This window comes from Spodoptera frugiperda, chromosome 21 (assembly GCF_023101765.2).
Source record: "Spodoptera frugiperda isolate SF20-4 chromosome 21, AGI-APGP_CSIRO_Sfru_2.0, whole genome shotgun sequence".
Lineage (NCBI taxonomy): Eukaryota > Metazoa > Arthropoda > Insecta > Lepidoptera > Noctuidae > Spodoptera > Spodoptera frugiperda.
This window is the reverse complement of record NC_064232.1, coordinates 794,894-809,572: the sequence shown is the minus strand read 5'-3', so window position 1 is coordinate 809,572 and position 14,679 is coordinate 794,894. Positions and strand designations below refer to the sequence as shown.

The following is a 14,679-nucleotide window of genomic DNA, read 5'->3' as shown; positions in this document are numbered from 1 at the left end:
GTGTATAATTTTCAGATCTCAAGCAGGAAATAGGGAATTAAGTTTCCCTATTTCAGATTTTTACCCCTCCGCGGCCGCATTCAGACCTCTAGCGTCAAAAGTTGCGGAAGTCTCGAACAAACTTTTACCCCCTAGTTTAAGGGGTTGGGGGGTAAAAGTTCCAAGTTTTAGGATTTTTTTGTTGTTTGGGTAGTAATACTAGCTTACATACCAAATTTCAGTTTTCTAGGACTTCAGGAAGTACCTTAAGAATTTTGATGATCATCAGTGAGTGAGTGAGTGAGTGACGAAATCGGGGTATTTTAGATATCAATAAAATCTAAAGTATAAGAGCTATGCAATTGAAACTTTAGAGGTTTATTAAGTCTACCACTGACATTATATCCTGAAAATTTTGTTTATCTGGTATAACCCAAACTCAAGTTATGAAGGTTCAAAAATACGACGAAGCGCTTCGAGAAAAGGTAGGTAGTGCCCTTGCGCTTCGCTTGGCTCGTCTTGGCGGGGCACTACCGTGCCCCCAGATAACGCAACAGCTCGTTTATGATGTGTGTCCATGGCGGTCTGGGGCCTTAGTCTGCTATTACAATTGTGTCAGAATGGTCGGAGCTATACAACCTACATAGCTCCGTCCCTCTCGCACTGCTCAGTGATCGACCATTCTGACACAATTGTAATAGCAGACTAAGGCCCCTGGACTTCAACTGATCGTTAACTGCCCGTCAGTCTTGCGATCATCGACCGCCACGTTTGCGGGCGATAATCGCAACCGCGGCGGCTGTGTAACCGCGCAAACAACCGGTCTCGTGAGTTTGGAAATAAAACCGCAGTTCCGCCACCGCGGCGGGCGCGGCCCGCGGGTGAAAATCGCTTCATGAGTACTTAGTCTATCTCAATTGTATTTCTTTTTGTGAAACACGTTGCCGACAATTTGTGGAACACACAAAGTGTTGCTCCGTGCGGGAATCGCACGTCTGTTGCACAGCAGCCAGTTGCCCAGTCACCGCGTCAACCGTCCGTCCACCGTCAATATATTATGTAGGCGTGCTCCATCGTAGGCCGCATTATCAAGCACCACCAGACGAGATAGACAAATAGTTGTGCATTTGCTATCGCCTATACCACGGGGAGTGCTCTGAGGAATTGTTTGGTCTGATACCTGCCGCGTCTTTTCGCCATCAACCTACACGACAGCACTTCCATCCCCATCATATAGATGGTTGGCAGGCCACAACTGTGCGCTTCTCACGAAACTTTCTGCCTTGCAAGGAATGAGCTGTCGTCGGCGGTATTTCCGAACCGATATGACCTTCAAACCTTCAAGAAAAGAGCATACTCCTTTTTAAAAAGACCGGCAACGCGCCTGTGTCTCCTCTGGTGTGGCGGGTGTCCATGGGCGGCGCAGATCGCTTACCATCAGGTGACACGTTTGCTCGTTTGCCTCCTATTACATAATAAAAAAAATCGTGGAAAAAGGGTTTTAGAAATCAAACAACAACTATCTTACACCTTCATTTTATTTACAATTTACGAACGAATTTAACATTAAAAAATATATTTAAGTGATGTTCTAAAATTACTGAATTTGAGCAAAAAATCGCCGACTTGGCCCCAATATTTTAACTTGGCCAAGTTTTTAAAAATATACATTAACTTGGCTGACATTTCTGGCCAAGATTACATAAAATGGATACGTTGTAAAAGTTAAAAAAATATTGGCCAAGAATTTTGCACTTGGCCACATTTTCGAGTCCGACTCAAACGCTACTCAATTTTAAGTTGTACTTAAATATCGTGCTATCTCTGTCACTTTATAAAGCGTTGATAGTGACAGAACTACATTTGAGAGCGTCTTAAAATTGAGTAGCGTTTGAGTATTCGGGCATTAGTCAAGTCATAATTAAGTCTTTTTAAATGGCTGCCATTTAAAAAGACTTAATTTACACCACTCGTCCTAAGTTAAGTTACAAAAATACTTATTTAATAATTCCACAACGATTTTCGATCGATCTACAAAGTTTTAAGCACCAATATAATAAAATCCCATTCATACTTTAACATTTAATTTTTAGTAAATCGAAATAAGTGTGGAAAGTAAAAACGTATTTTTTTCTTTATATAAAAATGTCGAAATTGAACAATTCAAATGCCTTTACTAGAAAATATGGTAAATATTTTAGCTTTGAAAGTGAGTATTTGAGCAATGGACTTTAAAAAAGTACTTCATTTAAAATTATTGGAATGTTTAAATCTTTATTGAGTTACTAGTAATTTTTGATTGCACTAAAACTTCGAAAAACCTATTATTACCTTTAAGAAACTTAGTTAAAACTTTAAATTAGCTACCGACGAAGTTTCCCGTCAACAGATATTATTGAGAGTAAGCAAAAGGCGAAAACCGAACAGTCCAGTGAAAATTAATCAATAATTTTGTAGGTATTAAAAAAGATTTTCTACTGAATTTTAGTGGCATTTCAATGTCAAACGTCAGTGTCGGGTTTTGTCAGGTTTTGTCATGTCATGTGTCATCGTCTATATAATAATGACTACCTTTTGCGAAGGTAGGCGTTACCTTTTTAAAATGGTAGACTCGTCATGACGTATAAGTGAGCACAGTTTTAAATTGTAGCACGTTTCTTTGATATTAGCGCCTTCTTAATAGTTTAAATTAGCACTAGCATAGCTACATAGCACATCTCTGGTGGAAAAGCACCCTAAGGCTGTCTTTTATGAAGTTAAGTAGGTATTTCAAAAAATTGTTATTCATTCATATTTTCTCATTGAAAAAATCTGAGTTAGCAAAATACAAACTTGGCCGTCTTAGCCAAGTATTTAGAAATAATTTGATCCCATTTTTAATAATTTTAATTCACTTTTTTCAGTTTTCTTGGCCAAACACAGTCACAAAAAACTTGGCCAAATATTTTTCATAATTTCTTAGACACAATACATTTGCTCACACAGGAAAAAAATCTTAGAAAAATACATAGAAACCGCTCCTCTTTATATTTATATAAAAACTACAAGAAACTTTAATATTGGTAAAAAATACACTATAAACTAAAAATCTATGGACGGACCACGAGTAATAGACTAGCAACTATCGGTAAATTAGTTTTTTTTATTAAAAAAATATATTTTTCTCTACACCTCTACACTTCCGATTTTATCGATACAATCGACTATTTTTCGTATGGACAAACGCATATCAACCTACCCTTAACCATTCAATACATTTTCAACTCTAATTTATTAAGAATAAGATTGAAACTCCATTGAATAATTTTGAGAGTTTAGTATAGTTTGACATGCTGATGTCAAGGTAAGGAATTTCAAAATATCGATTTTAATAGTCGATTATAAATGTATCGATAACTTCGTAGTTACAAACATAAACACCTGTCTTATTTTTAAACCGATACATAAGATTTCTAATGGCAACCCAACGCCCAGAGGATTAAAAAATAAAATTAAAATGTCAATTTACTTTTCAGCTATGATTATGGCTATTAATTATTTATTTTAAAAGACCAGTCAAAATATTATAAAAGCAACGTCACGCCTTTCACCCCCGAAAGGGGAGGCAGAGGTGCACATTACGGCACGTAATACCGCTATACAATGTACACCCACTTTTCACCATTTGTGTTATAAGTCCCATGTAATAGCGGGTGAGCCTATTGCCATATACTGGGCACAATTCCAGACTCCGTGCTACTACAGAGAAATTTTCGAAAAAACTGTTAAAATAATTATTGTTAACATACAAAAATTCCAATAAATTGTAGATTACTTAAAATGAATAGCAAAAATGGTTGATAAACAGAAATAATCCATAAATAAATTTAACAGCCACAAATCATAACCTAAGCAAACTTCACCGATGAATATTTACAGTTAAAAAAAAATACAGTCAAAATCGAATGTCAACAAAACACTTTAAAATATTCTCAATAATTATAAAAAAATATAATATGTCAATCAATTGTAAAATAATTATCAAGTCAATATGGGATCGATCCTACACGGTCATTTTGATCCAATCTTTCAACCAATGAAAAATTAATACACGCTTTGTTCTGATTTACTATTGGTTATCTAGGATCAAAATGACCGCGTTAGGAACAAAATCAAGCCGGGGTTGGATCAAAATGACATCGTTAGGATCAAAATCAAGCCGGGGTTTGGATCAAAATGACCATATAGGATCAAAATAATCCCAACTTAGCCGGTAATTTAAAAATGTTTTGTTCAATATTTTACTAATTTATTTTAATTAATAATTATTGTAAAAAAAAATAATAAAACTTGGAATATTGCTTATCACAATTGAAGACTAATGTGTAGCCATATAAAAGTTACAAAAAAAAAACATTTAGAATTGAAGGCATAATGCTTTATAAGTATGTATTTAAAAAAATTAAATTGAAACAACGATATAATATTTGATCGATTAAAACTGTGTTGCTTGAAGTGAATATAATTCGTAAATCGGTATAAATAATTATGTTTAATTATGAAATTTAGAATCGAAACTAATGCTATTTTATTTATTTTCATAGAATTTTACAAAATACACGATTTTTGTCACAAAATGACTGTCAAATAGTATATAAAATGCCTTCAATTCAAAATATCTAACTTACGAGATAAGGTGGTATAAAAGTAACCGCAAATGCTCCATAAAAACTACAAAATAAACATATTTCCGAACGCAGACCACGCACTTGCGACTAAAACGCGCGACTAATCGCAAAGTCATTAAAAAAACGAAACGAAGAAAAATTATACATTTCAAAAATATTTACAGTTGAATAAAGAATTAGGATAAAAAAAAATGTCGAAATCGCGCGATCGAGTCGCAAGTGCGTGCGTGCTTTGATAACAGTGTTGCTAAATGAAAAAAAAGTACGTAAAATTAAATTATACAGTAATATTGTCTATTCGATGTCGGTACATAACCATTACTTTGTAGTCTTTTTAGGATGAATAGAATTCTTTAATATTGTAAATAATTATGTCTTTTTTACGGTATAAGCCGGTAAACGAGCAGACGGATCACCTGATGGTAAGCAATCGCCGCCGCCCATGGACACTTGAAACACCAGAGGCGTTACAAGTGCGTTGCCGGTATTTTGGGGGTTAGGAATTTAGGGTTGTTGGGGAATCGGGGATTGGGAAGATTGGGAAGGAGAGTAATTGGGCCTCCGGTAACCTCATTCACACAACGCAAGCGTTGTTTCACGTCGGTTTTCTGTGAGGCCGTGGTATCACTCCGGTCGAGCCGGCCCAGCAGTGTCGAAGCATGGCTCTCCCACACTTATTAATTATTTACAATATTAAACAAAACAATACAAGAACTACAAAAGCAATGGCATTTCATAAAGTAACTGCCTTAAGACCGGAAGTTGCCATATTGAAATAGTTTTTGGCCTGGCAACACTCTGTAATATAGATTAAAAATACTTTGTGACTACAGATTATAAAATCTAAAAATAAAAACTAAGTAAGTAGGTATTTTAGCTAAACCTTTTATATTCGTGTATAAAAATCATTTTTTTAATCACCCCCATTTTAAATGAGATTCGATTCTAGAGTAAGACAAAAAATATGATTTAAGGCACGAATATAAAACAAAACTTAAGTCTTAAGACAGTTTTCTTTTAAACAGAATTTCTAATAAGCTGATAACAGTCGGCACCACAGTAGAATACCAGTCAAAAATAAGTCAAAAATTAAAAAATAAAATACCATACACAAGTTATACAACCAATACCTTCGACTCTTTACATAAAAAAAAACAAACTTCAAATTTCCACACAACCTTTTGACATCTGACAGTTGTGACAGCTGTCAAACCTGACAGTTGACAGTTATGACAGCTGTCAAACCTGACAGTTGACATTAATGACGTATTTACCGAGCTGATCAGAAATTCTTGTAACATTACAAAGTAGGTAATTAACAGATTGCTTAGATTATAGATTATCTCCGGCTATTTAGCTCATAGCCGTTGTCTTTGCTCGGGGTCTTGGCGGGCGGCGGTTTCGCTACCACGTGCCCTTCTAGTCTTAACGTACTTTGGCGGTGGGAGGATCTGTGAAAGGGGGAGATATTGTATTAAAAATAGGAGTAAAGTAATATTAAAGCAACGTCACGCCTTTTATCCCCGAAGGGTAGGCAAAGGTGCACATTACAGCACGTAATACCAATGTACACCCACTTTTCACCATTTGTGTTATAAATCCCATGTAATAGGGGTGAGCCTATTGCCATATACTAGACACAATTCCAGACACCGTGCTACCACTGAGAAATTTTCGGAAAACCGAAAAAAGCCCAGTAATACTTCGCCCGACCCGGGAATCGAACCCAAGATGTTCTCTCCGGCAATCGCACTTGCGACCACTCGACAAACAATACATTCTCAGTCAGTCTCTTTCTCCTTTACTCTCTAATAAAGGAATATATTTTTAAACAATAATCTGTGGATCACACAAAGAGGTGCTCCGTGCGGGAATCGAACCCGCTGCACGTTGGGCGGCAGCCGGATGCCCAGCCACCGCACCCACTGTCGTATATTATATAATAAATACAGGTTACCTGATGAGGCAGGTGACAGCGAGCAGTATGAGCAGTAGTCCGAGCGCGGACAGTCCCCAGCCGAGCGCGCTGCGCGCCAGGGGGGGGACCTGCGTCGCCAGGCGGAGCAGGGAGCGGACCTGCTCGGGCAGCTCGTCGATACCCTGGGGGGGAGAGGTAGGGGTTAGTGGAAGACACATAGAAATATAATCTATAATATGAAAATAAGCCTTCCTGACGCTATAACTCCAGAACGCACGACCGATTTCCACGGTTTTGCATTTGTTGGAAAGGCCTCGGGCTCCGTGAGGTTTATAGCAAAAAAAGTCAGGAAAAATTTAAGAGAAAAGCAGAAAAACAGAGAAAATCATTGGTGGCGAAACGGAGTTCGCCCAGTTTGCTAGTTAAACATAAATAGCTAAGGATAACAGTATTATTAGTGGTCGAAAAAGATAGTGGAATTGGCAAAGAAAGAATGCTCATGACGAAATAATGAAAGTCATCACATTTGGGCAAAGCGATGTACTGGGTTAATTCGGGTTATTTTAATCCATTGGGGTAACTTTGATCCAAACCCTATAATCAATAGGAATCAAGAACAAACCGTATATTAGTTTTTATTTGAGCTAAAAGTTTAGGTCAAAATTACCATTCAGTGGTGTCTAAATAATCTACGAAAGTTCGTATAACTCGGAAAAAGTCACATTGGTACTTGCCGTGGAGAAGTTTCGAAACTGTGACCTCATATATGAACAGTCTTAGACCACTGCGCAACCAAAATTCATAATAAAAAAAATAAAAAACTGGCACTAACTATACAAAATTTATCCGATGGTGAACAAAAACAAACACAGATATATAACAAATCAAAGCTATAAAATGCAATGTCTGTGTAATTTGTGACACCTCGCGCCTATAAGTACAGTAAGTTAGTCGTATAAGGAGACTCAATTAAAGGTATTCATAACATCAACACGTCTCATTAATTGCTCCCGAAGCCACGTCATTGCATCTGCTTACCTCTTCGAACCACAGGATGGGGAACACGATGTCGGGGAAGTTGGCGACCTGCTTGATGTCCACCACCTGCGACACAGCCAGGTTGATCTGGATGCGGGCGCGAGCGCGCATGGCGATACCCATCTCCTGGAAAAGGGAAAATTCTCATCATTAGCTTAATTCTAAACTTGTAATTATGATTGGAGTGAATTTTCTTTAATATTTATTTAAGTCTTTGACTGCCAATAGAAAACTGTTGAAGACAAATCCTCTGCTAACGTCGGTCACCGGTGACCACCACGGCTTTCAATGTGTTAAGAAAAACTTAGCTTGGCTTAAACTTGGCCCTATACTATGATAGTCTCGTGTGTCGTGTGTGCGTTTACAAATATACAAACTCACATACACATGACACCCAGATGAGGAACAACAATTTGTGGATCACATTAAGTCTTATATTATTATAACTTACGTGAGACATACTACATTAATTATTATTTTATCCGCTTACTCACATAACTGTTTGACAGAACTGTAGCAGCGCGACAATCGCCGCGTCGTGTGTCGCGGAATGCTGCTCATGAATATGAGCCTCTAGCAAGGCTTGAAACTATTCGAGTTCCTCGTCAAACAGTTACGTGAGTAAGCCGATAACATAACAATGAATTCATATTGAATGTTGTTCCGTGCGGAAATCGAATCCGCAACATGTTGCACAGCAGCCGGTTGCCCAAACTTTGAACCAACCGTGAACTTTAATAACCTTGAGTCTCGCGAATATTTTTCTCAGTAATGTTTATAATAAACGTAAATTTATATACAATTCCGGGTATTCTTACAATGTTAAATAACGCCAGGAACCATTATATGCATACCTGTCATACAATTAGTTAGTTCAGTGTGGGAATTGAACTCATGACAATGCAACATTTAATTACCTATTCAATTTTATTTAAAGACGGTGAACATTGTAGAATAGTATTATTCGACTCTACGAAAGCGTTTGATATTATCACTATCTCAATATATACCAATTATCTTTAGTTAAGGTAAATAATTCAGTATTTTGTAATTAAATTAAATTAATTCAAGTCCTACCAATTGACAATTACCATAGCATATTCGCAAAACTCTGCTTTAGTACTCACAAAACACTACATATGTAGGAGTGCCACAGGGCAGTATTCTCGGTCCATTCACATTTACAAAAGAAATAGTTAATTTGTCAAACACTTACCGGTTGTACATCGATGAAAAGTCTGTGTTTCTCTGGGATGGGCGGGCTGATGCCCTCCACTGCCTCGCGGAGGCTGGGGTCAGCCAGGTAGAAGTGGGGGAACGATAGCATGATGGGTGAGTCTGGAAAAAACCGGTTAAATTTTTGTTTAATAGTTGCTTTGTTAGATTAGGCGCGTATTACACACGACTCATTTGGAAAAAAGAAAAACTAACAACTGTGCCAAATTACGGCATACACACCTTTAGTCATTTGATCTTTAAACGATAAATCATAAATGATTTTATTTCTATAAGTAGGTTATAAAATAACACTTTTACACGTCAATAATTCAAATAGCTAGATGAGGCCTTTAGTTAAGATATTAGCGTAGAGATTATTATATGTAGAATGAAATTCTTATTCAACAATATGCTTTAGCAAGAACAAGCCGGCACGATCAAAGCATCATAGAAAAACCTGTTCAACAAAATAGCGCTTGCGTGTGAGCTTTGTGCTTCCCCAACAACTCTTTAATTCCTAACCCCCAAAAGGCCGGCAACGCACTTGTAACGCCTCTGGTGTTTCATGTGTCCGTGGGTAGCGGCGATTGCTTACCATCAGGAGATACGTCTGCTCATTTGTTCCAAAAAAAAAAAAAATATACAAACTTACCATATTGACAGAGCGATACGTTGAAGAGTCCGTTGGGCGCGCAGGGAGGGCCGGCGGGACAGAAGCAGCGGTTGTGCTCATCATTCGCGAAAACATCCTCGGGAGGAGTGTACCTGTAGCCCTGGATGCCGTCTATTGTCACTTCCTCGAGGAACCTGGAAAGATATGGAAAGATATTTGTTAAAAATGCATAGGTGTAGACATAAAACAAACTGACTAGCACCATTCTATATGTAACTAGCAAACTCGGCGAATTCCGTTTTGCCACCAATGATTTTTCCAGTTTTTCAGATTCTTTTCCTATATTTTCTTTGCTATAAATATCACGGAGCCTAAGACCTATCCAACGAATGCAAACGTGCGTTCTGGAATTATAACGTCAGGAAGGAAAATCCGACTTATTTTTATATTGTAGATTATTATAAGTAGAGAGACATCTATATGTTAATGTTGAAATTATATATTTTGCACCGTCTTTTAATAAAAAGCCAATCGTTCATGTGCCTCTGAAAAAACTGCTGTTTTATTTTATTCTATTAATATTCTTAAAGAACTTATACGTATGAATGACTTCTCCTACCCTGGGTGACGCGAAAGGAAGTGTCAGACTCTCACTGACTAAACACCACTCTGTTCTACCGATTTATAGGCTGTTGTGTTGATGTGATGTGGTGTGAAATAACGTTACTATAGCCCAAAAATTTACCTACCATTATTAGGGCCATAATAACATAACACTACAAAAAAATCCATACAACAATTACCAAGTTATAACCCAACGCTATGTCTCTACAGACAATCATCCACAGTCAACCACGCATTGTTTAAACTCACAACTGTCGTTATATATCCAAAACAATTGCATGTGACGGTCACATTATATACACACAGACATATGACTGTCCATTGCATAACATAGCGCCACGCAAAGTTATACAGAACCAGTATAAACTGAACTTGCAATGTACTGAAGGGTCTTACAAAGCGAGACCAAGATATATTGGTTGTGTGTAGCTTGACTTGCAGATATGGAATCAATCGGTTTGATATTTTATTATGATATGACTATGACATAGTTTCTAGAATGAGTTCAATGTTAAGAAGTTAAATGTTTTGACATTTTATATTAATAGCCCTTGACACTATAATCCACTGCTGGACTATGAGCCTCCTCTACATAAGAGGGGTTTGCCATAATCTCCGCAGGCAGGCGGGTTGGAGATCGCAGTATAAAAGGTTCAGGTTTATCAGAGAGCGCTGTACGTGTATGTTTTAGTAGATAAGCACAATAATTAATTAGAGTCACCCTCTAAAACATGGGACTCATTTAGCATTTCAAGTGTGGGAGAGCGGCTCGACCGAAGTGATACCACGGCCTCACGACGATGTTAAACATCGCTTGCGTTGTGTGAGTGAGGTTACCAGAGGCCCAATTACCCCCTTTCCAATTTTCCCTATCTCCGATTCCCCAAATCCTCGATTCCCCAACAATCCTTAAATTCCTAACCCTAAAATGCCGGCAAAGCACTTGTAACGCCTCTGGTGTTTCAGGTGTGCTTGGGCGGCGGCGATTGTTTACCATAAGGTGATACGCCAGCTTGTTACCGGCTTATACCACAAAAAAAACTCTGATTGATCGATTCTAATATTAAAAGGGTGATCAGTGTTACAGTGTCAACAGAAGGCGGGATGTTGAAGAGGAAGAGGAAGAGGAAAACTAGTCGAGTTCCTCGTCAAAACATTACGTGAGTAAGCCGATAACATAATAATTAAGAGGAAGAGGCTTATATCCAGTAGTGGACTTCAATAAACGGATGATTATGACAGAAAAATTACACAAAAACTCACTTCAAAGGCAGCAATCGACAGAGATCCTTATCATAAACAGCGAGGGTATCATTCATGGTGATGTGGGGGGGAAAGATGGATCCATCAGACCCTGCGATGCTGTTGCAGGCGTCACTGGTCCAGTGCTGCAGCCTGTCGCGCATGTTGTAGTGGCTAATGATGCCGTAGGTCGTCATGTCGTTGGCTCCGGAGAACATCGTCACTACATCGTTGCTGGTGCCGTTTTTCTGTGGATTGTAGAGGGTTTGGGGGTTAGGGTGTGATGATATATTGAATTTATAAGGGGTATTAAATATCGTTAATGTATAGGGAGGTTCTTGTTGTATACTCTCTGTCATAAATGGATTGGTTTGACGCTATCCAATTCTCTATTGATGACCCGGCCAATCGGAGCTCCGAACGTGCTCTCGTTTCGATTACTTTAAACGTAAAACAGAATGAATTTTGGTATTATATTGTTCTCACATAGTTGAAGCAATAACCAAGAATCCTATGCAGTTTCTTGCTCGTTCTTCTCCATAGGAATATACACTTTGGAACGAGCAAATAGTCCGCAAATAGACCGACAGACAGATATTGTTAATATTATTATATTTGATTTGAAGTTCAAAATTGTACTTCAACTGGTCTATTTCCACATGTAAATAATTTTCGACTTATGACTGTTGTACTTTTTAATCATGAGTTTAAACATCGTCAAGCCGACATTTTTATTTTGAATTTAATTTACATCGTCAGGAAAGTTGGACTTATAATATACAACCAATTGCAAGTAACTTATGTAAGCATTGAGCAAGCGTGGTCATTAACGCTCATTGCTTCTTCCTGAACAGAAAAGGTCTGTTGCCCAGCAAGCGAACTAGTTACAATACAAACTAACTAATGACACAACCCTTAAATTCCCAACCCCCAAAAAACTGGCAACGCACTTGTAACACCTCTAGTGTTTCGAGTGTCCATTAGCGGCGGCGATTGCTTACCATCAGCTGATCCATCAGCTCGTTTACCAGCTTATACCATAAAAAATATGATAGATACTTATGTAATGCCTCTAGTGTGAACCCATGGGCGACACCAATTGCTTACCGTCAGCTGATCCGTCTGCTCGTTTACCAGCTTATACTATAAAAAATATGATAGATACTTATGTAACGCCTCTAGTGTGAACCCATGGGCGGCAACAATTGCTTACCATCAGCTGATCCGTGTGCTCGTTTACCGGCTTATACCATAAAACATTTAATAAGTACTTACACCATAGAACAGCCCAAACTCTTCATAAGGCAGTTTCTGTTCCTTCGGCACCACATCCTTGGCTAGCTTCAGGAGAGGATCTTCATAGCCCCACAGGAGCTGACCGACGGACACTTCGACGAACGGCTTGATCTTGAGGATGTCCATGATAGAGGCCATGGCTAGTCGGAGGAACCGAGCAGCGTGCTTCGATTGAGAGGTCGCACTCTGAAATAGAGGGGGTTTTTGAGGTTAGTGTTTTGTGTGGTTGTTTTTAAAGGTCGTATGGTAATTAGATCAGTGTGAGGAAGTTTTGTAAATAAAGGGTTTACATATCGTCACGCCTTTAATCGCCGAAGGAGTAGGAAGAGGTGCACATTACGGCACGTAATGCCGCTATAGAATGTAGATACACTTTTCACTATTTGTATTATAAGTCCCATATAATAGGGAGTGAGCTTATTGCTATACACCGGGCACAATTCCGTGCTACTACGGAAAAATTTTCGAAATACCGAAAAACATGCCCAGTTATACTTTGCCAGACCCGGGAATCGAACCGGAAACCCTTTGTCCGGCCATCGCACTTGCGACCACTCGACCAACGAAGCTGTCTATCCTCACTATAATTTTTGCTACTATTAAGACTTTCAAAAACAGTAAAAGCTCAATAATACTTATTACTTAACTCTTGATTTGACGCTAGAAAAACAAAAAAAAAAACAATTTACTTACAAACGAAACCAAAGTAAATCCACTTAAATAACAAGACAAATCTAAATATTTTGACGAATAACTCAACTCGTTAACCGTCAAACAAAAATTGACCATACCGAGAACAATATAAAGTTTATTTTGTATTGTCCTTACTCACACACAGATTATACGGTTAATTTGAACGTAAGTAGGTATATGTTAATACAATATGTGTTCAACCTTCGGTTAGCAGTTAGCTGAGCGACATAACCAAGGTTCTTACTGCAGGAAGATCTGAACTGGTTAACCTTACACTAACTATAGTCTTAAGAGTATCTTTAACTGACTTATTTAATGGTTCAGTAGTTATAAAATAGCAAGATTTTAAGTGTGGGAAAATCATGCTTCGGCACGAATAGGCCGGCTCTATAGGAGTGATACCACGGCCCGGCCTCACAGAAAACGACAATTGATGATTTTCCATCTTCTATCTATCTGACTACAAAAATGTTATAATGTATAAGTCGGTAAACGAGCAGACGAATCACCTGATGGTAAGCAATTGCCGCCACCCATGGACACTCGAAACACCAGAGGCGTTACAAGTGCGTTGCCGGCCTTTTGGGGGTTAGGAATTTAAGGGTTGTTGGGGAATCGGGGATTGGGAAGATTGGGGAGGGGGTAAATGGGCCTCCGGTAACCTCACTCACAACGAAACACAACGCAAGCGTTGTTTCACGTTTTCTGCTCGGCCTAGCCGAACCATTCGTGCCGAATCATGGCTCTCCACTCACTTTAAGTCCCATGTAATAGGGGACGATCTTATTGCCATACACCGCACAAAATTCCAAATTCCTTATTAAAACCAACTATTTCAAAGAGCCTACTAAAATGTTTTCCACAATACATTTAATTAAAATTACTATCGCAGATTACTTCTCATTAAAAGAAACATAATAAGTTGTCACGGTCACGTCAACTTCCTCGTTTAAAATAACTGAAGAATTCGCATTTATCAAGACCTTATTATGAACAGGGTTCAAGTTTAACTATAGACTTATAATTGAGGTTCAAAGTGCGAGGTATTTCCACAATAAACCTATAATTTACCGTATTGAATGTTGTCTGTAAGTAGGCGGTAGTTACCGTACTCAAGAGACATTTAATGATTACTTAAACTATTCCTTAGTAACGATTTTTGTTCCGAAAACAATTGCTAAGGACTGGGTTAAATCCGGAGCTGCGGACTGCCTAGCGGGTTTACCGGGGCTCCAGCTCGAAAAGCAGGAGTAGGAACGGGGTGGTTTTTAGTCAGTAAGAGTCTAACGCCCTCTCTTGCGTTGACGGTCTTATAAAAAGGAATACGCTCTTTCTTTATTCGTTGACATTTCAAAAATTACCTATTTAACACTTTAAACGCCACGGGGGTC

General features: G+C 38.3%; 1 protein-coding gene across 2 annotated transcripts in view; it reads right to left on the bottom strand.

The window, feature by feature from the left end:
* Positions 1-1,499: 1,499 nt before the first annotated feature.
* The window catches only part of LOC118280284 (scavenger receptor class B member 1), a 94,237-nt gene continuing 81,057 nt past the window's right edge, over positions 1,500-14,679 (bottom strand). For both annotated transcript variants that reach the window (XM_035600250.2, XM_035600251.2), the window contains 7 exons: positions 12,575-12,781; positions 11,321-11,547; positions 9,473-9,627; positions 8,819-8,940; positions 7,603-7,728; positions 6,604-6,746; positions 1,500-6,097 (listed from right to left, as the gene is read on the bottom strand). In XM_035600250.2, the coding sequence (XP_035456143.1) occupies positions 5,986-6,097; positions 6,604-6,746; positions 7,603-7,728; positions 8,819-8,940; positions 9,473-9,627; positions 11,321-11,547; positions 12,575-12,781 (1,092 nt within the window). In that variant the 3' untranslated portion in view covers positions 1,500-5,985. The remainder of the gene's footprint in view (positions 6,098-6,603; positions 6,747-7,602; positions 7,729-8,818; positions 8,941-9,472; positions 9,628-11,320; positions 11,548-12,574; positions 12,782-14,679) is intronic.